At 41.7% G+C, this 25,244-nt stretch overlaps 1 protein-coding gene across 1 annotated transcript in view; it reads right to left on the bottom strand.

The window, feature by feature from the left end:
- LOC138514086 (sodium-coupled monocarboxylate transporter 1-like) overlaps positions 1–25,244 on the bottom strand; it is a 606,141-nt gene that overhangs the window by 179,748 nt on the left and 401,149 nt on the right. The window contains exon 12 of the mRNA XM_069629351.1: positions 22,317–22,528. Within this exon, the coding sequence (XP_069485452.1) occupies positions 22,317–22,528 (212 nt within the window). The remainder of the gene's footprint in view (positions 1–22,316; positions 22,529–25,244) is intronic.

Raw genomic sequence — 25,244 nt, 5'->3', positions numbered from 1 at the left:
AATTCAGACAATCGTTCCAGCATACAAATAAACTCACATAGCCAATGTGTCATACTTATGCTTCTAAGGTACAATGCAGATGGTACCAAAAATAACTGTAAGCTTACAGGCTTCACACACAGCCATGTATCACTTGGAAGGAAAACCTTCGCAACAGTGGGTATAGTATACCACACTGGTGCCACAACTGCTTCAGAGCACTACACTGCATATGTCAAATAAAGAAGTGATTGGTTTGAATGTAACAGTATCTCCATTTCTCCAAAACGTTGGTTACCAGCAAATTTAACAAATGCCCACTTAATCTTCCTTCAAGCCAAATTTGGTCACTAAACACTCGCACAATTAACAGTGAGAATACACCAACAGGTATTTAACTACATCCACAATACTAAATAGTACGTTTCAAAGTCAATCTCGTTAGAATACGCCAACAGGTATCTAACTACTTGAAAAATACCCTTCATTCCAAAACACTTCAAATATGCCATCTAAATTCTTATACGACAAAACATCTTCTAACCTCTAATGTAGTTAGAATGCGCCAACATGTATCTTACTACTTCAAGCATTCCCTTAATCATAACATACTTCAAGCAAACATAATATCACACTTACAATCACATACTTGCAATCAGGTTTTTTTAATCCAATATGTAGTTTTTTTCCCAATGACCCAATGATTATTTCATGTCTATGCAACAGAAGTGTGTCCTACACTAATGTTGTACCAAATATAGTACTTAGAATGTCCGATTTATGAGAGTCTAATAAAAGTATATGTAAAATTGTATACAACTAGAGCTTTTAAACTATCCTGCTTAACATATTGTACTGTTCTTTGCAAAGAAAATAAACCAGCGATTCCAGCTTAATAACTCTATGAAACTACGTAACCATACCAAGTATAATCAAATGCATTTTCTATGATCACTATCCTCAATTGTACTACAATCATATGTGCTTTATATAGTTCAATTAGATAATTCCTGCATATTACAAACATTTTGTACTCCCACTACATTACCTACAATTATTATACACATATTGCTACTGTGGTCATTCTGGCCATATCACTACTACATTACCTATAATTACCACACACATATTAGTACTGTGGTGGTTGTGACCAGTGGCCAGATTCTGTGGGCAAAACATACAATAGACCATCAAATAATAAAACTCACCCTAAATCCTCCGCAATCAAAAAAAGATGTTTGTGGACACCAAAATAGACAGCGGACTCAGCAGGATTTCCAAACCTCTTTTTTTCACCCGTAAAAACAACTCCGTATTACATTCATTCCATTTCCCTATCATTTCTATGCCCTCTATTAGCCATCAAATAACCCCAAATATCTTTTTCAAGCTGTCCATTCATGGCGCTCTCCCTGACCTGCCGCAGTGACAGTGGACCGCTATGACAACTGTCCAACATTTTTCCACATAAAAAATAGCCCCTTTTCATCTTCTTTCCACTCTCCAACCCTTCCCAGCCCCTCTCTCCACCACCAAATAACCCAAAATGTGTTTTCCGGCACACTTTTCCCCCATCGCGCTGTCTGTGGACACTGGCAGATGTCTGTGAATCCAACATGGCGGGAGTTTCCAAAAATATGACGCACCTCACGCTTTTCACCATACAATCTGCAGGCATGTTCAAATGTCCATGGACATCATGCCACCCCCTGGGCCAATCGGAGGATGGCCTGTGGACCAAACAAGGAAGTGAGTCCACGGACCGAACCCAGATATCACAAATACATGTTGACCTACTTTTTGATCATTATTTAAAAAACTACTGGAGGGATTTAGACCGAAATTACAAAAGCATGCTTTCAGGACCAAGCCGCTGCGGCTGCCACAAATTTGGTGAAAACCCATCCAGCGGTTTAGGCTGTAGGTGTGAGCAAAACATTTTTTCCAATTTTTCCATTGCATCTATGGGAAAAACCACAACTTTTGGGACTGTAACTTTGCCCGCCCTTGCATGAAACCATAACAAACTTTGCACAATCAAGCTGACTGCGCCATATACATTGTTCTGCAAAGTTTTGTGAAGATTCCTACAGGAGGAGGGGCACAGTTATAAACAGCCCAAAAAGTGCTCTTCCTATGGGCTGAGCAACTTAACCATAACTACACAGCTGCTACCGCAGGCCGTGTAATATATGCTAGAACATTGAATGATATGGGAAGTTGTTGTGCTCTGCAGACATACATTTTATCCCCGGCAACAGCATTATTTTTGCTACAATAATTGATGTTCCTGTTGTTCCACAAGGCACAAAAGAATATACTTGTTCCCTGATTAATTATGCAGGTAATTGGATAAATAGCAGGGTGTGTGGGCCAGCAATAGACCCGTTCAAGATTTTAATGGCCAGAAGGATTGACCAAGTGGTTACCAGTAACAGATGTGAAATCTTGTCCACCCTAGATGAGGTCGAATGACTAACAGATAATACTCCTGTAGCCCCCTTAAATCTCTCAAAGACTATACAAAACGTCCAACTGATTATGTTACTATTCTCAATTGCTTTGCATGCATGGAATATTGCAGGTGCATGTTCCAGATTCTTGGATAGGGATGTGTTAGCCTTTTTAAAAAAAACAATGATTTGATTTTACTTCAGGACACATGGGTTTTTTCGAATATCGGGTACTATATGGCTTTACCTCTTTTTCTACTAATGCATCAAACAAAACTAGGGGGCATTGTTTTGTGAGCCTAATTATTCTTGTTTGGGTTTCTCTGAATTTTGTGATTAAGAATGTGGACACCATCCTGAATTTTGTCCAGATGTTACTTCTTACTACTTGCTCAGGTGAAAACCTGACGATTTTGGATTTCTATAACAGTCCCCAAAAATATTCACAGTCCACTTGTTTAGTAGCCTTCAAGTTATTCATGACTGAAACAGCACTAAAGGCGATGAAACCTAATAGTTTATTGATACCAGATTGTGATTTCAATGCCAAAATAAGGAATGACCGACCCTGCGATTAATTTGATGTAAATGAAGATATATCTTTGGGGATAATGGACCCTGTAATGCAGGACCCACAAACTTGAGCTAACGGTCAACAATTGTATACTTGGCTTATGCAGTGGGGATTATGCTCCATTAATGGGCATGTTCCCACTGATAATCCCAGCCAGCATACTTTTGTAAACCCTCAGCGTGCGACCACCATATATTACTTTTGCATCTCTGCGAATAAATGGAATATTATTGAGGAATTCAGGGTAGTAAAAGATTTTTGTAGTGATCGTTATCCTGTGTCCCTTAGTCTTAAAGGGCAATCAAAATGCGAAGCACACCTAGAGGAAGTAGAAATGAACACCAACTGTAAAAGAAGACAGAAATGGGGGAAAATTGATAAGACTCTGGGGCACCGAGATGTAATTGCATCAAATCTTATCCACTTTGGGGGAATTCTCAATGTAGAGTTAAACTTGAAGGCTATTATGTCTTCTAATACCAACACATAATGAATCGGAAGCAGCTGTTCTTACTGCTCAGTGCGGCTTGATTTTCTCTGTTCCTGTAACTTGGTGCGTCTAGTGAGTGTGCGTCTAGAGTGGCTGGTGAGCGACTGGTGAGGTCCTTTACTCCAGCCTCTATTGCCGGTGCCGACGCGTGCTTGGAGCTGCCGCGGTTCTTGGTGTCTGGGATCCGGCTTGTTGGCGTGCCGTGCCAGACCCTGTGCCCGTGACTCTGGCCCGTGGGCTATGGGAGGTGGTGAGCCAGGAAGAGGGCGGTGAGGGGGGACACTATCTGCGTGGTTGTGTGGTGTTGTGCCCCGGGAGTTTGACTCGCATGAACGAGTTGGGCTGGGGCTAGCGGTCCTCCTTCTTGGGTAGCACTTGGAAGAGAGGAGCTTCCTTGCATGGGTGAGGTGGGCTGTGGACGCCCCCCCCCCCATATAGTGAATTAGATCTGGGCGTATCATTATTTTTGACTCACTCGACCCCCCGACTGCTATGTTATAGTGGTGATTGTCTTGTGACCTAACGGAGTACAAGGGAAAGCGGGCTCCAATTGCAGGTATACACTCTGGCCAGCAGAGAAAAGGGTTTGATAGCTGTGTCTGGAGTTATTGGTGCCTGGAGATTTGCTGGGACGGAGTGGACCTAAGCGGGAGACTGCAGAGCTGCGACTCTTTGATCCCGCATTCCCAGCCTTTTCTCCCTTTTTTACCCCCCCTTTCAGAAATATATTGTACAGTGCCTCGGGAATTTAAAGTATATCCTGGTAGTAAAAGAGACTGCTTATCTTTCATTCGTGAGTCCCTCCAATCTTAAGAATTGATGAAGATCTGTGGAAAAATTGACGGGTAATAAACTGATGAGTAATAACCATCAGTAGAGAAAAATGCCGGAGGTGGTCAGTAGTGAATTTCAGTGTGTGCTCCACTGTAACTCACAGTGTAGGTGTGGTTGGATAGTTTCTCTCTGAACAAGCACGTTGCTTGGAAGATAATAAACGGAATACCAGCAATCCGCATAGAAGCTGAATGTCACCCCAATGAAAACCTGCGCAAAATAAATACAACTTGCGCAATAGGCAGACCAAGGGAGCTATTGAGAAGATGAGAAAGGGCGATGCCAACAATAAACATAAACAGCAATTACCTACGAGCAAAGGCGCTATTACAAATCTTTTTCCACGCAATGCTTCTCCTGAGCATATTCCGGATACTCTTGAAAAAGACAGAGGGTCCAATAAGAGTGTAAGTGTGGTACAAGACAATTCTTCAGTGTTAATGATTGATAATAACTCACTACTGGAGCTTTGCCGCTCGGTCCAAAGATCACTGATTCCGGTCTTAAACAGTTCGACTGTAGACAAGGAATTCAACACGTCATTGAAAACACCTCCTCCCCAGTGATTATTCCGGAGAGGCTGTCTATGTCTCCTGACTTGGTAAGACACTCAGAAACCATAGAAGGGGAATCCAATATGGGCTCCTTCTCAGATATGAATACCTTAGCTGAGATGCAATCCACTTTGGCTTCAGTGCAGTTTGCACTGAAAATCTTACTCAAACTTTGTGGCCGTATTTTGGAAAATACAATCAACTTGGTAGTACCAAACACAGTAGAGAAAGTAAGAAGCGAGGGCACTGAGAATAACTTGTCTGAAATCATTTGGATGATTAAAGATCCCTCTCCACCATTGGAAGTAGAGCCGAATATGACCACCAATACTGAGTTTTTTTTCTCATGTAAACAGTGGCGTTTGGCCAAAAGGGCGGTAAAAAAGAAAAAAACTAGCTGTAGCATCCAGTTTACCGGTGGAGGGTGATCCTGTGCTTAAAAACACGAAAAAAACACCAGGAAAAAAGCAGCACGGGCTATTAAGAGAAACTCTAAAAGAGAAGGACGCCTTACGAGCTGGCTTATTGCGGAGAAAGATAAAGATCTACCGGAGACAGAAGAAATTCCACCTGAATCTCCAATTATGCTAAATGATGAATCAGTAGAAAACATTTCATCCACCCCGAACAATTTAAGATTGATACCCTACGTTGAGACCACATTAAAGACAGGGCAGATGAATGAAGGGCAGAAGCCAGTCATGAGCAACAACCACATTTGTGTAATTAAGAATCTTTACCAAAAGAACGATCATGACTGGTTAACACGAACTGAATTTTTGATAAGGCTCCATTCTATTCCTCAATTAAGAGTCTTAACATCAGATGACTATGAATTTATTGAACCAGTAAATACCTTAAATACAAATGTTTTGGCAATTAATTGTAAATTCCTAGCTACTGCCAATTTGTTACGTACATACAAGGACAACCTATTGGAGGTTGACGTGGAAATTGATGTGGGCCCTGGAAAGGAAGACCTGAACAGCCCAAGGATCAAGCCTGAGATAACTCAGCTCCCTGCAAGTAATGAGGTTCAACTGGTAGATATTCAAAATATCTTAAAATGGTTGGTGGAATCTCTACCGGTGCTATAAAAAAAAGACTGATGGATCTCATTCCTTTCATGGAATACCAGGGGTTTCAGCCATTTGATTTCCCAGGAGGGATCATTACCTTTTATTAGTAGCTATACAATTTTTTTGTCTACAGGAGGTATGGCTGATTGACCCTATTGTGTTCAATGGTTACACAGTGTTCCAATCCCTTTCTAAAAAAGGGGGAAAAGAGTAGACTTTATGGGGGGCTTTTGGTGGGGATTCGGCATAATGTTGAATCACATTGCATTGAAACTAACACAGACGATTTTACGATTGTGGGTGAATTGGTCATACGTATTGAGCAGAAGGATGAAAAAATGTTACTGATAAGTGTGTATAAACCCCCAGGGGACGCTTTGTTCAAGCATCTCTTCATTATATTTTGCTTAATTGGACATACAAACAGGAAAATAAACTCATACTGATTGTTGGAGACTTTAATTGCTATATGTCTGGAGACGTGGATACCTTGAATAATCCTAATTTAAGACCTAAGAGTGTAATGTCCCTTAAGAAAATTGACCCCAAAGGACAGCATTGGTTGAGTTTTTTTGAACTGTGGGACATGGAGATGTTAAATGGCAGAACAATCAATGATTTCCCTGGTCAACCTACTTGGGAAAGGGACGGTGTAAAGAGTATATTGGATTACATGTTTGTATCACCTGATGTTGCTTGTAGGGTGAAGGATATGAAAATAGATTAAAACAACTGGAGCGATCATGCATCACTTGGGCTGACTCTGAATATTGATAACTTAAATCATATAGTTAAATCTATGGGGGACCTAAGGGCTAATCATGCAGCAACTAGGATCTCCTGGTCAGAAAAGAATATAGCCAAAGTGGTAGCCACTCAAGATCAGTATAGGGATACCAGCCGTTATCAGACTATGGGCCTCATTACGACCCAGGCGGACTTCGCGGTGCTAAATGCACCGCGAAGCATGGCGGAAAGCCGCCGATAGCGCCATGGGGGTTGGCGGATCTACCGCCCCATTCCGACCTCGGCGGAGCGGTAAATCCCCAATCCCCATTCTGCCCTTCCCCATTCCCATTTTCGCCCCATAGGGTATAATGGGAGTGGGGAAGGAGTTAATTACGCCACCGTAAAATACGGTGGCGTAATTAACAACGAGGTCCCGTAGCGCCATGGTTTTCTCCGGCTGGTAAAACCAGGCGGAGAAAACCTCCATGGCGCTACGGGAACTCGTAGTATGGCGGAGAGGTACGCCATGCACTACGCTGGCGTAACACCCTCTCCGCCAGGGTCCTAATGAGGCCCTATGTCTATTGATCATATCGAACACTGGATTTCTACACTTGCTCAAGAGCACACCAGAGTCGGTAAGGGTGGTGTGGTTGTTGGTCTTTGTAGGAAAAATCCATTTGACTATGAAGTCGGAGATGCTAAAAGGCTCCTTAGAGAAAATATTAGGAAGATAAGGAAAACATTGATGTCAATTAAATCCTTCCTTTCTGCTAGGAGAATACTAAAGGGTAGATTCCAGTCGTGGCTAAGACAAAGAAAGCATCTCAAGAAATTAAAGCAATGGCAAGATACGCTATGGTTACTATGCACCAAGAATTCTCAAAACATCTGGGCACTCTTGGGAGAAGTTAGAGGAAATAGGGTGAATTCAATCCTTAATCCTATTGGTGCACATATATGGGAACGTTTTTTGAAAGAGCAAAACTTACCTAATAACATCCAGATACTAGAGCCCATAAACAAGTTTCCATCTAGGCCCCCATTTATAGTAACAATCTCCACATTGATTGGGAAAATTAAGAATGTAAAGAATGTAAAATATCCCTGAAATTGGACCATCAAGGGAATATGACAGCACAAATCTAACAAAATAGAGGAGTCAAACAGGGGTGTGTTACGGCCCTGACTTTATATAATTTATTTACTTATGATTTACCGGTTGCAATTGAAAAGGCCTATAATTGCCCACCTAAAATTGATGACAAACATTGTGCAGTCCTTGCCTACGCAGATGACCTACTGATATTAGATCACACTCTGAGCAGTCTGCATAGATCAGCGGAAGCTTTAAGGCTATATGCTAGAATCAATAATACATTTAGAGAAAACTCAAGTGATGCTGTTTACGGCAAAAAAAGTAGCACGCACCAGCCTTACAGTTCAGGAATTAGAGATTCTATACACCCCTAACTATAAATATCTGGGAATCGAATTTGAAACCAAAAGGGATTACTCACAATGCAAGCAGATGAGGATGATTAGGGCAGCCCAAATTTCTGCTATGGCATATCATTTCACCATCTCGCATGGAGGTTTTACTGTTTGGGCTGCGCGACTATTGTATCAACAGGTTTTCTCACCAATAATGACCTATGGTGTTGAAGCCTTACAAACTATGAATCTTGATTGGTTACAGGTTGCGGAAGGCAAATATTGGAAGAAAATCTTTGGCCACCCGAACTGTATACCAATGGCCATCATTAGGCTTCAATTGGGCTTAATCTCCCTAAAATCTCATGTTCTCAGGAAAAGGGCTGAATGATATCGTATAATGTTGAGTAAAACTGGTAACCAATTAATGAAAACCTTTAGAAAAGAGATTATTAGACACCCTGGGCAAATACCCATAAAAGCTAAAACCGAGTCCTATCTGAAAGAAATTGGTTAAAACTTGAGATGGAGATTTTACTTCTAGATCAAAAAGGGCCTTACAAAAAAAAGCTGACATGGGAGATTGGTTTGAGAATTACGCTTATTTAGAAAAACTTAAGAAATACCACTTTATTACCTATATGTTATATACATATAAAAAGCCGCAATTTTACTTCAACGTATGCCTGGCTGTCAGAGTAAGACACTTCATCTTACTACTCAGGTTGAACCACCTCCCGGTGTTAGCCAATGTAGGCACAATAAAACAGATCCCCTAATCGGAACGCTATTGCCGGCTGTGCAAGAACCACGCAATAATTGAAAAAGGCAAACACGTTCTAATGAACTGTCCTAAACTACAAACAACCTATTTGACCCATTATAGTAAATATGTCCATAACTGCGAGTACATAGCTACTACAGCCTTTTGGCGTAGCACTATTAACTCAACAAACATCAAACTTTTTCTGGCAATGTACAATGTGTGGTTATCTATTGAGAGCCTATTGGAAATATCCATTTGAATTGATTTCCTTGAATGGGTAAAATTAATCCTTGGGTAGTAGGTTTTATATCTTTATTCTCACTGGAAAGTAATGAATAACAGCTATCTATCATCTGTCATTGGAAAATAAGATCATGCCTCTGCTTTGCTTTTCTTGAATATGAGTAAGTGATTAAGAGAAACTTGTATATGTTTTAAGTGTGATCTAATTTGGGTGAATAATTGTATAACTGCCTACCATATTGATAGGTGTTGTAAAATGTTGTACCTGTTAAAATTTTGTCTAATTATGATTTGGTTTCTTTTTTCACTTTTCACTTATTGTAAATAGTATGCTCTTATGTTTTCTGAAAATTGTTATTTATCGACTATAACACATTTATAATAAAAATAAATGATGTCTTCTAATAATGTAATCTTGGCATCAATTACTGGAATATTCCGAAAAGACACGAAATTGTGCAGAAACGAGGAGCAATGTGGCTGGTATAATGATGAATGTAGATTTGCCAAAGAGAATCTCCTCTCTGTTTTAAAAGATTTGGATTCTTCTAGACCTGTGTTTGTTAATGCAAGGGCAACATATAAGAAAGCTTCGAAAAGTCAGAAGGTAGAGTTAAATGGCTTGGGATGAATTGTTGGAAGCCTCAGCCAATAACAACTCGAGCACATTTTGTGATATGGTGGCAAATGGAGCAATCTATAAGCGCAAGTTAAAAAGCACTGAAACAAATGTAGAAGACAAGGAATGGATAGACCACTTCTCGGCACTTTACAGAGGTTCTGGGGAGGCAGAGCCCCCTGTACAACTACATAGTTGTTTAGATATTTCTTCAAAGGAAGTGAGGGAAGCCATTCTTAGTCAGGCCCATTACCACTCTCCTAGTCCCAATGGGATCCCTGCAGACCTTTTTCAAGGTTTGATTGAAGTCTGGGCACCTTTGCTCACTATTACATTTAACACTGTCTTGAAGGCAGGTTTAATTCCTGCCTCTTGGAATTTGCCAATTATCTACCCAATCTTCAAAAAGGGTAATAGAGCGAGCCTGTCAGCTTATAGGCCTATATCATTGCTTGATAATAACTTTAAGATATTCGAGAGATCATTGCAAACAAGAATTGAACTCTTCAGGTAATATTCTGGCTGACATACAGTCTCTTTATGTTAAAAAGGTGCCAATTTATGTGGCCTTCATTGACCTGAGCACAGCTTTTGACAAAGTTAACAGGGTTAAACTTTGGATGGTGCTCAGGTTCCCGGATTGCCCTCCTGATCTCACTAGTGCACTGATGGTGATACATTTCAACAATCAGGCCTGTGTCAGGTCAGGGCCACTGTACTCAGTATTTCCCTATAAATTCTGGAATTCGCCTGGGTTGTGTGTTAGCCCTATTATTATTTTCGGTTCCATGTGATTTCATCACCTGCTTTTACATCGCCAGGCTTCTAAGCGTGCACATTCCATCGAATGTGCTCATCGTTTTTTTGTTGTTGTTGGGGGGGTCCCACTCCAAACCCCCCACCCACACTTATTTTTTACTATTGCCCACAGGCCCAAACCCTTATTTGCCCTTTTTCCACCCCCCCCTAAAAAATTCGATGAGCAAATTCGATGTAATGTGCATGTTTAAAAGCCCAGCGATGTAAAAGCAGGCGATGAAAGGACGTAGTACCATTATTTTCACATTAGATGAATGGCTTACATAGTTCACTGGTGAAATTGAATACTGATTTTCTTAGGCTTGGGTCAATGGCCTTGCCCGTCTTGGCCTACACAGATTACATGGTCCTCATTGCACGTGCACCTAGGACCTTACAAACATTTATTAGACAAATGTATGTGCTTTATGAACACCCTGGATCTGAATGTTAACACACAAATCTGCTGAAACGGCTGGTTGCAGGGGCAAGAAAATAATCAAAATGTCTAGGATGATAAGGAAGGGGTTTATTATTCCTAGGGTTTGGGAATTTGATTACTTGGGGTTTCTCTTCCGGTGTTATGGGGGATAGCCAAATCAAGAAACAGACATCAAGAATGAAACAAAAGTTGGGGGGAGTCTGTCATTTTATGGCTATGTGTAAATGGCAACCCCTCAATACAATACTTAAAGTGTACTATATACAAGCAAAAGCAACAGTCAAATACAGGGCCTTGTTATGGGGTTTCGGTAACATCACCAAGCAACAAATAATGGACAATTACTTTTTTGAGAGGTTCCTGTGTCTCCCAAGAGGGGGTCAAACTATGCGAACTGCAATTAGAACCAGTCATGCACTGGTTACGGATCTGGACCAATCATAGGGCAGTACTGACACAGAATATCATCAAAGAACTATTAAAAAAGAATGGTGCACTTAGAATATCAGGGCTACAATACATAAAACATAGCCTAACGGAAACTAATGGCCAAGTACTTTTGCCCCACCTTCTATAATAGGCAAAAGAAATTGCAGAATCAGTATAAAACACGTTTAATCAAAAGTATGGATGCACGTGATTCAAGAGAGTTTTTAATCAATTGGAATTGTAGATATGCTGTCATTTGTACTTCAGATACTGTCCAGGATTATCTGCCATAGAGGCACAAAGGTTATGATAGATGACTAATTACGAGAGCATGATTTAATAGCTTGCCACTGAAAGCCATCACTGCAAAATGGAAAGACCAGCCAGATGATACTAGTTGTCCATTATGTAATCAGCCAATGAAAGACCTGCTACATATTGTATTATTTTGTCCTGCATACTTGCACACTAGAAAGAGAACAAATGTATTGATTTTAAGACAAATGAATTTTAACCAGTGTCATCCTGCCATATGGTACCTCCTTATGGCGAATTCACAGAGCGTAACTTGGGCCCTTTCGTTATATCTAAAACAGATGTTTAATTTAGGGAAGAACTACATTGCTGCAGAACGTATCTTTGAATTCTGGTGTATTGTTGTAAAGTTGATGTGTTTTATGCTGTATACTGTTTCATGGAAACAGTCATTCTGAAATTAACATATTTGGTGACGTGATGACTAGGAACAGTGCAGTTCAGCACAGAGAAAACTACAGACCTGGGTAATGCTAAGTACAAAGGAAGGAAGAATAAACATAATTCCAGTGTTTGCCTGATTGAGGCCTAGCCAGTTGGATGATATCCAACTTGAAATGATCTGAAAAGTGGATTGAATAAAAGCAGCTTTGTCCATATAGGATCCCGACAGTTGAAAAACAATCTGTGTGTCATACACATAATCTGAAAATGACACCCAGGTCAGCCAACAGACCATGTAGAGGCTTCACATATATGCTAAACACAAGGGTGAGATACATGAGCCATGTGGCACACCACATGTCAGGACCTCAGCTCCAGACATGTAGCTTTACTCTTGAAGATCTGTTAGAAAGAAATGAATGAAACGCTGGGAAGGCTTATCCCTTATATTTAAAAAATGCATGGCCTGGAGCAGTGTTATTTCATCTATTGCAGCCTATGCATCTACATTGGTATTACTCAATATCACTGTGCAGTAAACTACTGCTTGCTGATCTACCACCCCAAGCGTGTGAACCTGATTTGTTGAGCACTTGCCGGTTGTAGTAGCAGTCCGCTTAACGTGTAGAGGACCCAAACCAATTGGCATTCAAAAATCGTTTATAAAACTTCGAAACATAAGCACAAATGACAAGTATTAGGCCTAACTCATATTGGTGGCTATATGCTTGATTTGATTGTTTTCAAGAACAGCAGTGCTCTCAGAAGAGGGCAAAAGGGTCTCTGTTGAGACCCCTTTGCCAACAGAATGGACTGACTATTTGGCTGATCCAATCTAGTATTCCTATTATTCATCTACAAAAACAAACAGGCCCGATAAGGAATAAACAATGGAAAATATGTTTAAAAAACGTTGGTCCAGACCGACTAGGCAATTAACTTTCGTTGGAGCTACAGACAAACTATTCAGATTCTATTGAGGCCTGTTATAAACTTTACGCCAAATATACTGGCCACCTGGTATTGTACACACATTTCGAACTTCATTCTGAATAAATGGATGTTAAAAATAATCCGCAAATTTAACTCATGGAAAACCGAAATGTTGATCACTGACCGCTTTAAGGTACAGATTGGCTCACTCTGGATATCTGTTATTGGTGGCTGCATAGTTCCAGACAAACTGTGAAACATCTCAGAGTAATTGTGGACCAAACACTTTCCATGGCCCCTTTGATTGCTCAAGTGGTGAAGACTGGCATTTACCATATTGACATGCTCAGGATGATATTTGTATATTCAGATTATCCATCGAGAGTCCAGTTGGTGATTTCGCTGTATTGTCACACCTGGACTGTGCAATTCCAGATGCTAGAAGGTCAGAGGCTACAGAATGCTGTGCCCATAATGCTTACTGGCACTCCTTTTAGTGAATATATAACCTCAGTTATTAGAGCTCTCCATACAAAATGCTTCCTTTATAAGGTGCAATAAATGGGCAATCTTGCCTACCTCTGGCAGGGGCATCATTCTGTTCTGATGGCTTGATTAGATATCAGCCAACTAGACAGTTGCAATCATTTACTTATTCTAGAGACACTCAAAATTATAAACAATAAATCTGGTGGTCACTACTTTTAATTCCTACTTTATGGAGGAGCCAGCAACCAAGAACTTTGTTAACAATGTTACTTTTATCACAAATCTTGGTTGTTCTTATAAAGACTAGTGCTACTCTCACACAGTTCCTACTGCAGGAGACGCACTTGTCACTTGTGGCAAATGAGCACTCGAAAGAAATTGGCAACATAAGATAACATGTTCAATGGCTGTATTGCCCAGGAGAGAGCCTGTACCCATTCCCTAAGCCCTCATTGACACTGGTGAGTCTGTGGGCTAATAGTTACATCTGGAATCAGCCTGTGGGTCCCATTTGGATTTGTTTACCCGTACAGGTCTCAGGCGAGTCATAGGCATGGCCTGAGCCAACTGACTTGGCTCTGGCTGACCCACAGACACGGCAGTCCATGGGCTGGGTCCGTAACTGTGTAGAAAAAACAGCATTTTCCTTTATTGTTTTCGAGACATATTGCACCACTCTGTGATTCCTCCTGAACTTGCCTACGATTGTGGGGCAGCTTGGATGAATGCCACGTTTAATGATCATTGTAGCATGGGTTTAGCATGACTCCAGTAAATGTCTGCAAATAACAATGCAGCCATTCGGAACATGTTTCTGAACCCCAAACAATCAGATTGGTGGTTTGTCAACTAGCAAATCTGGCTGCTTCATAATAAAATGTGTGCACCCACTTCGGTTTAGCAAATGGCCCTGAAAATGAACCTGCTGGGACTCAGATAGTTCTGGGCAAACTCAGATATCAATAAAGGGTTTTTGGACAGTATTAGGCATATTTAAAACAAACCGCAAACAGGAATTTTGCTAGACTAGCAAATATATGCTTTTGACACAGGCCACCCAACTCCTTGAGAAATGTTGGCACAAACCAGTCAACCTGGGGATGCCACTGAGAGCAAATCTTGCCCTACTAGCTGTTCCGTTCTAGCATATTTTAAAGGTCATTAAAGGTCAATATTGGTTAGTAATTCTTAGGATCACTTCTGTCCCCCTTCTTAAATATCAGAATTACCACTGATCGCTTTCACAAAGTGTGCATAGGTCCCTGTGACTTTTTAATGGTAACAGGTGGATCAGGTGGAGTGAGAGGTATGCACGGTATAAGAACAGTATCCAAGTTCCATCGATTACAAGGGCCTCTTTGATTTGTCTTTGTAGACGTGTAATTGTCAACCGTGTTCCATTGTACAGTTCCTGTGATGGCATAAGATTGGATAGTAGCATAATTACAGCACCTACTTTCCTTTTTAGCTTGTGAGGAGGCATTCATCCTACAGCGTTTTGCCGCTGATTAACTGTTAATTGACACTGGAACCGCCTTGCCCTGTATGAAGAGAAGTGGAGATGGAAGGAAGTAACTTTCAAATGTTTGGGATAGTAGAAGGTGAAGGTGACCGTGTAAAACCGTGCTCATTCTGTTTGTTGAAATGGTAGCTCTTGTTGAAATGTGTGCACTTTGACATTTGGACAGCAGAGGGCAACCTAACACTAATAAATTGCTTCTGTATGTTGAAATGATAGATTTTGTTGAAGTGGGTGCCATTTGTCATTTGGACACCAGAGGGCAACATAACACTGAGACATTGCATCAGCTGAGTACGGAAACACACCTAAGCATTTTATATATATAGATGAGAAATTGAAGAGGAAATACACATTTTTGGAGGCCGCTTTAATGTTGCCCCTCCACCCCTTGTTACGCTCACCTGGTATTCACAGGGATGCCACCCAGCTGGGTTACTCGCTGGTATGCTTCTCAGCTTAGCCCTGATATGGTCTGCAGGGAAGGTTCTGCCTGAAAATACAGGAGGACTGTGTTCTAGACTGACCGACTGGGGTAAGTATCCTCCCTCCACCCCTGTATGCTTTCAGTCCCTCCCTAATTCTACCTTGTGGTAGAATTAGGCGTGCTCTCCGTCCTGCCTTCTTTGCAGGGGCGTGTTGTCTTTCATGGACGAGTGCGGTCCACTTACTTCACTGACGCCGGCACATTTGATATTGTTCAGGTAGGTCTTATTGCTGTTCTTTAGTTTTGTTGCTATCCTGCATACCTTTCTTTGTTTAAAATGTCTCTTTTTTCTCCCTTAGATATGCAGAGCTTCAGCATGGCGAACTGGCTTGGTTGAGTCCCGCTGGTAAATGATGGTGCATTAAGAGCGGTATGATGCGGTAAGTAAGCGCTATGCGCAGCGCTGCAAAGTCTTGCCTTTGCTAACCTGTGTTTTCCTTCCCTGTAGGTCGTGGTGTTCTTCAGCGCGAGTGGAATATCCGGAGTGGTGCCAGCCGAGAGGTGACCAGCCAGATAAGCATTTTGAGCAGTTCGTAATTTGTAAATGTCTCTACAGCTTTCTTTAATGTTGCCTCTATCTTCCTCTTTCAGGTCGTTCTGTCCGGGAGGCGTGCAGATTCGAGATAGCTGTTCTCAGTAGCTACAAGTGTTTAAAGATGAAGACTGCAGGTAAAATGCTACTGCTAATGATGTTCCTTTTGTCTCCTTGCAGGTTCTGCTTCTCCGAGGCTCGAGGGAATAGCTGGACACGGTGAGCGTCACGTTGCAAGCTGCAAAGTAACACGAAGCATGTTCTGCAGTCAGGGTGTGGTTTATATAGCCCAGGTAAAGTAGTATCAGGGAAAGTAGTTCCAGGCCTGCCACACCCAAAACACTAGACTGCATAGCTTGGTTCTTAGGGAACCAAGCTATGTGGATGCCTCCATGTTGGCTGACAATACAATAAAGTAGTTCCCAAGCACATTGTTGTTCATGGTGTATGAGCCTGGCGCCATATGCGCCAGGACTGGCCCCATGAGGGCTTTTGAAGAGGATGCCAGGCTCTAGAGGCCCGAGTCCTGACACCACCTAGCCAATGGGTTTGACAGAGGGGGTTTTGGGCGAGGGTCGTGACACCCCTTTGATGGAACTTCATGAAACCTTTAAAACATATTTAGAATTTGATGCATGTTTTATTTGGAAAAGCTGGTGTAGATTTGTCAAATGGGGTTAAAATGGTAAGCATTTGAATAAATGCTCTTCCTATGGTGAGTCCAATTTAACTCAACTTAACCATAATCAGAGAGACACTACTACTGGCTCTGCCATTGCCTTCCAGTTGGGGGGACCGGGTGATTTTCAAAGGACATCTCTTGAGGAAAGTGACCACTGGCAGAGCCCACTATGGGTAGGCTGAAGGATCTGCTGTATAGATGAAGATCATGGCTCTGGAAATATCCAATTGCCAGGCTTGGGGCAAATTCACCACTGGCCATGGTCAGGGAATATGGCCTTTGCCATATATTGATTCCCAGTGGATGAATCTCCTAAGTACCAGGGCAACTGGCCATGGCTGATGGCCAAAACCAAAGAACACTTTATGTGGCTTGGGGGTGTGTAGGGCAAAGGTCTAGCCTCCACATCAGGGGGCAAGGTGGTGACTGGTCCTGGCCATAGGCCATGGACTCTGGGCACTAAGGGTCAGTTTGGGGAGCCGTGAACACAGCCCAAGGTTATGCGTTGGTCAAAATGATCACTGGCTATACTCAAAGGCCATGGCCAGTGTACAATATGGGTGGGTTTGGCAGGCAGGGGTCATGGGGAACAGTAACTTCATGCATCAGGCAAAGCAATCAAAGTCAGTGTCCACTAAATGTGGCTTGCAGTGGGACAAGTCCACCACCAAGGAAATATCACCACTGGCAAAACCACAGACCATACTCAGAACACAATACAGATGGGCTCAAGGGGTCTGCAGCAGGGCCAAAGGCAAGTTTACAACTGGACCATTTTCAGTGCCTTTATGTCTTCACTTTACAACCGTCAATTTCTGGGATTTACAGTCAAAAGGAAGGAAGGGTTGCAATCATACATACTGTGCACTAGACTTTGACCAGAAGTGCAGCAGAGGCTTTGTATCAAAGGATCACATGACAATGTCATCACATAACTGAATTAGCAGAGTCCCACATTCGTGAAAATTGATCCCTACACTTGCTGTAGCCCAGGTAGAGATTGCTATCGTCTACTACTGATAGGGCTTTTGCTGAGCCCTGCCTGCTACGGGGTCGTGGTCCACGTTCCTCTTTTCTCCAATTCTGATATACTGCGAGCTATCAGTGCTTGAAATCGGCCTCCCCTGCGGATGCTATAACTCTGGCCCTCTTATTGCAAGTGTTGGGTGATATGACTGCTCACATTACCTCGGCTGTTACCCTCTCATCTGCTAAGGGTGTGATCCCGCCCTCACTTAAGCATACCCTTGTCATCCCTCTGCTTAGAGAACCATCCCTGGATCCCGAAGTGTTGGCCAATTACTGGCCCATTTCGCTCCTGCCATTTATGATGAAAGTTCTGGAATCTCTGGTCTCCCCCCTTTTGTCCAACTTTCTAGAGTCCTCCTGGTACTTTTTTGTGTTTCAATCTGGATTTTGGCCTGGGGAGAGGCACTGAATCTGTCCTGAACTCAGTGCTTGACGATCTGGTGCACCTGGTGGATCAGGCTGGTGTTGGAGCAGTCCTGCTATTAGATCTGTTGGCTACTTTCGACACAGTCGATTATTCCACCCTGGTCTCTCGTCTGTCCGTGGCCAGATTGTCTGACCAAGTTCTCGATTGGTTTTCAGCCTTTCTGCCAGACCGCACACAGTCAGTCTCTCTTCCTCACTTTCGCTCTGTGCCTGTCTCACTCGTATGTGGGGTTCCTTAAGGATCAGTGTTCTCCCCCATTTTGTTTAATATTTATATTAGATTTCTCCTTGTCCATCTTTAGTCACATGGGTTCTGCTATTAGTCATATGCGGATGATACCCAGATTCTGGTCCGACTGGACGTTACTCAATCTGAGACAGTTGCTCGGCTGAGGAAATGTCTTGAGAGTTAGGAGTATGGATGACATCCAATTGGCTAAAGCTTAATGGTAGTAAAACCGTGGTCCTGGTTGTAGAACCACTTCTCCCCATTTGTTTTGGGCCGCTGACATCTGGCCCTCTTCTCTTTGCCCTCTCCTCATGCCTGTCCTGTCGGTCAGAAATTTGAGGGTTAAAATCACTGCCTCCCTGGCCATGGATGAGCAGGCGGCAGCGGTCTGTAAGATTGGCCATTTTATGCTCAGTGTCCTGCGGAAGGTCCTTCCTTTCATTCCTACAGCCTGCCAAGCCCCGGTGGTCACTGCTCTGGTACTGAGTGTTCGGATTATTGTAACTCGCTCTACATGGCGCAGCCTCGCTACTTGATCAAGCAGCTACAACTACTTCAGAATGCAACTGCTCGATCCATCCTTCATCCTCCATTCGGAGCACACAGGTCTCCGCTGCTGAGGCAACTGCACTGGCTTCCTGTTGCAGCTCGGATCATGTTTAAGTCGTTGTGCATTGTACATGAGGCCTTTTATGGTATCAGAGCAGAGTATTTACAAGCTAAACTTGTGCAATATGTGCCCACTCACTCTCTCTGCTCCCAGTCGGCTTTTCTGGTAGTCATCCCTTGGTTTAGGCTGTCCCATTCAGGGAGGCGTGCCTTTTCTGTGGTGGCCGCCAATGCCTGGAACGATCTTCCTCTTGCTCTGTGGGGAACCGCTGACCACCTTGCTTTTCGGCGGCTACTAAAAACAATAGTATTCAAAAAGCGCACATTTATTAAAAACTCCTTTATGCTACAAGTGTTACGATGCCTTCGGGCGTACGTGCGCTCAATAATTTCTGTTAACATAACATAACATAGACCAAAGAGCATCAACACCTCCAGATGTGTTGCATCAATTTGAGTTCTAGACACCCAACTGCTGTCACTCAGGCAGTAATTCCAGACTGAGGGAGTCCCTGATAATTCTCCAAAAACAAGAATCCACTTTTAAAAATTAAGTAAGATAAACCCCAAACATAATTCCACATTATCCACATAGACTGTCCAGTGTAAAAACACAGGGAATAGAGGGTGGAGCCAAATAGAATATGAAAGACACAGTCCAGTCTTAAACATGGTGCCCTGTGTCTCCCATTTATATTGAGAATCAAGTGACATGTGAATTCCATAAAGCCCAATGCATTTTTTATTGAGAGGTGAGATTGAAAACAGAATGTAACTTTGGTGTGCTTAAAAGCAGACTGTTTTTGTAAATTTAAGCAGCACAAAACAGAATCCTTGGCTTATGCTGGCACAGAATAATGCAAGTCATAGTGCAGTTGACCCACTGTCGCCTGGTGTGATATCACACACATTTGCACCCACTGTGTGTCCAGTCATAATTGATATGTTTGAGAATAATCTAAATCATCCCATTCTCTGAAAATAGTGCAATGTGTTTAAGCCCTTGCAGCCCCTTATCTTTAAATGCATAAATAGGCTCATGTGTAATGTGACAGGGAAAGGATGTTCTATTATTGTACATTTTCCTGCGGGAGATTGCTTCTCCAGCCCAAACTTGTTAAACTGAAGGAAAACTCAATAGGAATAGATTGGAAGCAGTGCAACAGTGCATGTGCACTTACAATTTGCGCACACAGCTGCATTCAAAGTCACACACATAAATAGATTGAAAGTCGCACACACCTGTTCTTTGAAAACTGCACATACACACTCTGAGAAGATCCCACACTGATGTGTTCAGAGCGGTTTATAGTCATAATCTCGAATACAAATATGTCGAAAGTCATAATGTCGAAAAAATAAATTCGAAAACAAAAATGACGAATTTCTTTTTTTTGTTGATTTTTATTCGAAATGGGGGGGTTCCCCCCCAACCCCCCTTTTTTAATTTTTTTTTTATGTTTTACCCCTTTTTTTTACCACCGGAACCCCAAAAAAACATGTAAATTAAAAAAAAAACAATTCGACATTTTTGTTTTCGACATTATTGTTTCGACATTATTGTAATTCGACATTTTGTTTTCGAGATAATGACTGGACACCGTTCAGAGCTGTGTGCAAGAATATTTGAAAGTGTTATTCTTCAAATTCAAACCTGTGGGAGTCTAATGTATGCTGACCACTGTGTGCATTTTAATGAAATGCACATAATATATACATTCACTGCCTCACACTTGACAGGGGAGCCAAGTTGAATTTACATGTGTTGATAGATGTTATATGTTCAAGTATCTTTTCCCAGATACTGGAGAAAAACATACGTTTTGAAGAGGTTACAATATGTGGATACACTGCCAAACAGTGTCAATGTTATCATTGTGTTGCATATACAGAAGCAATATACATGTTTAGAATGTCTAGTATCTTTTAAAATATATATGTATATGTGAGTTGCTTCGAATGCCTGCATAAATACCAGTAGAGAGGTCCATACAGGCAGGGAAAATTGGAACTGCTAGTTGATTATTGATGTGTCCACAATTTTGTAATGATATTCTTGGTGCAAAGCCTGAGACAACTTTACTTGAAGTTTACTTTATACATTTCACAGATTTCGAGATGCGCACTATATGTTCTTCTTGACCAGAATTGTGGCGTAGTATTGTATATCAAGGGGCATTACATCTCTTATGTTGCCCTAACAAATTTATAAATAAACCTATCAATATGACACAAAATATTGACTTGCAATATCCTTTTTACGTATGGTAGGGGATGTTCTATTCCTTATAATACATGCTTACACCTTCATTCACCATCATCATATCTTCCATTTGCTGAAACATTCAATCAATTTAGAATCTGATAGAATCTTACCTCTTGTGTTAAACTCCAGCAATGGACAAAATAAATATACTACCATGAATTGGTCCTTATAAGCTATTTTAGAAGAAAGCAATAAGAAAAGTTAGTGGACTTTAATTGCTCCCTTGGCAGCTGGAATTCTCCCCTGTGCTGGCTGAATAACCAAGCATTGTGATGTCAAATGTCAACTGCGCAGGATATTACAGGCACCGCCCTGATATCATTTTCATATTACAGGTGAGTAGTGATGTTACTAATAGATTGTAGTAGAAAAACTGTGTGGGATCAAGTATCACCTACCGTGCATTACTCGGATATTGCAAGTCACCTTCTAAAAATACACTGACATAGATTCTGGCTCTGCTGTGCTGAATCTCAGCAGCACATTAAAGAAACATACTAACATAAATGTCTCCTATTTCATCAACTAATGCCTGCAACTTGACAAAGAGAATTAGTTGAACAGTAAAGAATCTGAAAAGTTAGTCATTATTTAAATTTTTTTTAAATTACAGTATTACAGTAGCAATTGAAAGTCTGGCAGCAAGTACTGTGACATCGTGCATCAACTGCAAAGTGTGATGAGCAGTGATGCAATTTTCCTATAACATATCTCTAGTACAATTATTGACATGGATTGTGTACGGCTATTGAAGTCTACCATTATAAATCTATTATAAAAGTAACTTTTCACTACAAAGAGGGGCGTCAATCTCCTCAAGTTTGCAAACACACTAAAGCGGTCCCTTCTTGTGATGTTCTAAGGGGTACAACTACTAACACTGTCAAATCAGATGTGTCCATTTAAGCAATCTTCGCAAGGTGTCCCCTGAGTATTGTTCACATGTTCACAAGAATGCAATAACATCATTTAACAGTGTGCTTGTAGAAATACCTTTCAGTGACTTCAGTTTGTATCAGAAGTGTAAATCCTGGCATTGCTGTAGTTGACGTCCAATTGTTATTTATTTCATAAATGCTCATGTTACATCCGGCGGTTGTGAGATTCAATGGCAAACGTCGTTCAGGCAGAGGGGGATACAACTGACCTCCGATTCCAGCCCACAGTGAAATGGAAAATCCAACAACAAGACCCACAATTGCACCCTGGAAAACAAACGGTAGTTAGACCTGAATTAAGGTGATGCTCGCATCACATGCTGCTTCCAAGGAATAGATTGCAGCGATCAGAAGAGAACTAAAGGAGGTAATTTATGACACAGAAGGCAGTGAGATGTGCAATACATTTCCAGTGAATGTTTAAAGAAGGGTGGTCTGCATGCAGGCATGGTCTGAGTTGATTGGCTATGCTTCCACTTTATCCTGGAGGCTGTCTGCCCCAAGCAGGCCCGGCTCCAGGAATTTTTATCTGGGTGGGCCGGGTTTATGACCAGGGGGGCCCACATTCCAATGGGTGTGGGTCTAGGAGTACCCTAAATAAAGTGCTGGCGTTGAAACAGATTTCCAACATCCGTGACCCAGCAAATAATGTATTTCCAAGTCTGGAAAAATGCATTTGCACCCCTCTATAAAAAACAGTACAGAGCAAAAAGAGCAGCAAGGAACATAGTGTTGCAACATCAAGCTACCTATCTCCCCTTCACATCTGCTCTTCCCTTGCTATTATATGCAATCCTCCTTCACCTTTCACCCCAAGTCACCTTCCTTCAGCTCCTCTAACCACCATTCCCATTTACCTCCACTCCCACCAGCCCCCAGCATGCCTTTCTCGGCCTGGCTGGGGAAAATCGAGGGTAATGCTCCTCCTCCCCCTCTGAAAGGGCAGAGCAGTGAGACCCCCAGTCTTTGTACCATCTCAGATGGTGTTCGCCCAACAATGCCTTTCTGAACATTGTGGCTACTCCCAGCAGGCCCAGGAGGAGGTGCTTGTGCTACCTCCATCTTGTTGTGAAAGATTGACCCTCCCCCCTCCAGAATACTGAAGCACGGAATAGGAGATATTGTTTCTTACAAAATTAAATTTTAAACATAACATCTTATATGTTGTTGCATTTTTGCAGCACATTTTAATTAAGTTGAGGGTGCGAGGGAGTGATGGCATGTAGGATAGAATGCTAGGGCTTGGAGAGCTGCATCAGGAGGCAGACGATGCAGGTTGAGGTGTTTACAGCCTCTTGGTATTGCTCCTGGTGGGGTGTGGCAGGGAGGAGACTGCCTTGCTCACCTGACATGCCCCTGTACATCATTGTCTGGCGCATACTATATAAATACTGTTTATAATATGCAATTTTCCATGATGACTTTTTGTTTGATGTGTTTACTTTGATTTGTTATTGAATTACACACTTTTGTTCAATAAATGTCGCCTGATATTTTCAAAGAAAGATGTGGAAGTGTGTTGTTGGTGGGTCCTAATGCCTGTGCTGCCCATCTATTAAACCTTTAGCAAGACTTTTTGGAATAGCTTATAATGCGAACTGAATCACTTCTAGGGCCACCTATTTTTAGCAGGCAAGGCATAGTAAAATTAAATAATTTGTCCAGGATCACACACTTTGGTTAAATGGTAAAGCCAGAATTTGAGCCTAGCATGAAATTTAGATTCTTAACCACACATCTTCCAAGCTCAGATTGGTACATATATGTGTTGAAGTTTGGTTTTGAATGCCTAAAATAATACTCCATTTGATACAGATTACTTAAAACATGCACAAGTCACTTGATAAATCTACCTGACAATGTATTCATCATTGTAGAAACGTGTTGATGAAAAGAGTAAGGGGGCATTTTATTTTGAATCTTAAATTGTACAGGAAGGGACCACTCCTGTTTCCAATTTTTTTCAAAAGGGACCATTCATTAATGTTCATGTTTCCACCAAGTACTGGAAAAGTAAAGAGTAAAACACAGGTGAAAATCGCCTTTGCTCTTCACCTTTCCACCATGTGTCTGGAAAAGTGTAAATCACTTCCACAATTAACGATTGTGGGAATCATCCACAATGAATTCCTTTGGAATCTGCCTGCTTTTGCCAGTTGTAAAAGTCAGGCAGATCCCATAGGAATCCATTGGTTTTCCGCCAACTTAAAAATACATGCTGGTGGAAAGCCAATCAGGTTTGGTAGGGGGGGCCTTGTTAACTCCCATCTTCTCTCCAACTTCGCCTGCCAAATCATACAAAATCCTGCAGCTCATAACAAGTGGTGATAAATACACCCACTCCGCTTGACTTGGAAAATGACCCCCTAAAATTGTAGCTTTATTTTCCCTATCCTGAATGGAAGCCTACACGCTGCAGCATAGAAATCAATGAGAACATACAAAACATCTCATACAGACACAATGAAATGCATGACAAGGTTGTTGTTTCACACAGCTTGTTCTTTGTCCCCTTAGTTTCTAATCACCCAACAATCACACTTAAATAGCTTGTTAAAACACTATATAATTTAAATAAAAAACGGCCACAGCAATGGCCAGTGCCTTTTACCTTTTGTCATCTCCAATCACTTCCTGTTGTAAATAATCTGCCTCTGATACAAGTTAAAAAGATAACACCTCACTGGGTGGGCCTGTGCACCCTTGGCTGTTTGTATTTGAGGGGAGAAGGGCAAAGCAGGGGGGCATGGGCATTGTCCAAATGTTAAATCCATAAATGTATTCTGTTTGAATGCAAACTCGTAAATTACTAAAACAGTATGAGGTTATGAAGTCAGTTTGAATCATGAAACATTTCTGCAGAGTAGACTAGGCTTCCACACAGACCAAGATACATTCTATTTAGGTCAGACCCCCACTGAAAAGTAATCATGTGAAGATCTGAAACTGGTCCATACTTGCCATGCTAGCCTTATCATTTTCA

Source organism: Ambystoma mexicanum, chromosome 12 (genome assembly GCF_040938575.1).
Source record: "Ambystoma mexicanum isolate Mex_15411 chromosome 12, UKY_AmexF1_1, whole genome shotgun sequence".
Classification (NCBI taxonomy): Eukaryota; Metazoa; Chordata; class Amphibia; order Caudata; family Ambystomatidae; genus Ambystoma; species Ambystoma mexicanum.
The sequence above is the reverse complement of the archived record's forward strand: the minus strand, read 5'-3'. Positions and strand labels throughout refer to the sequence as shown.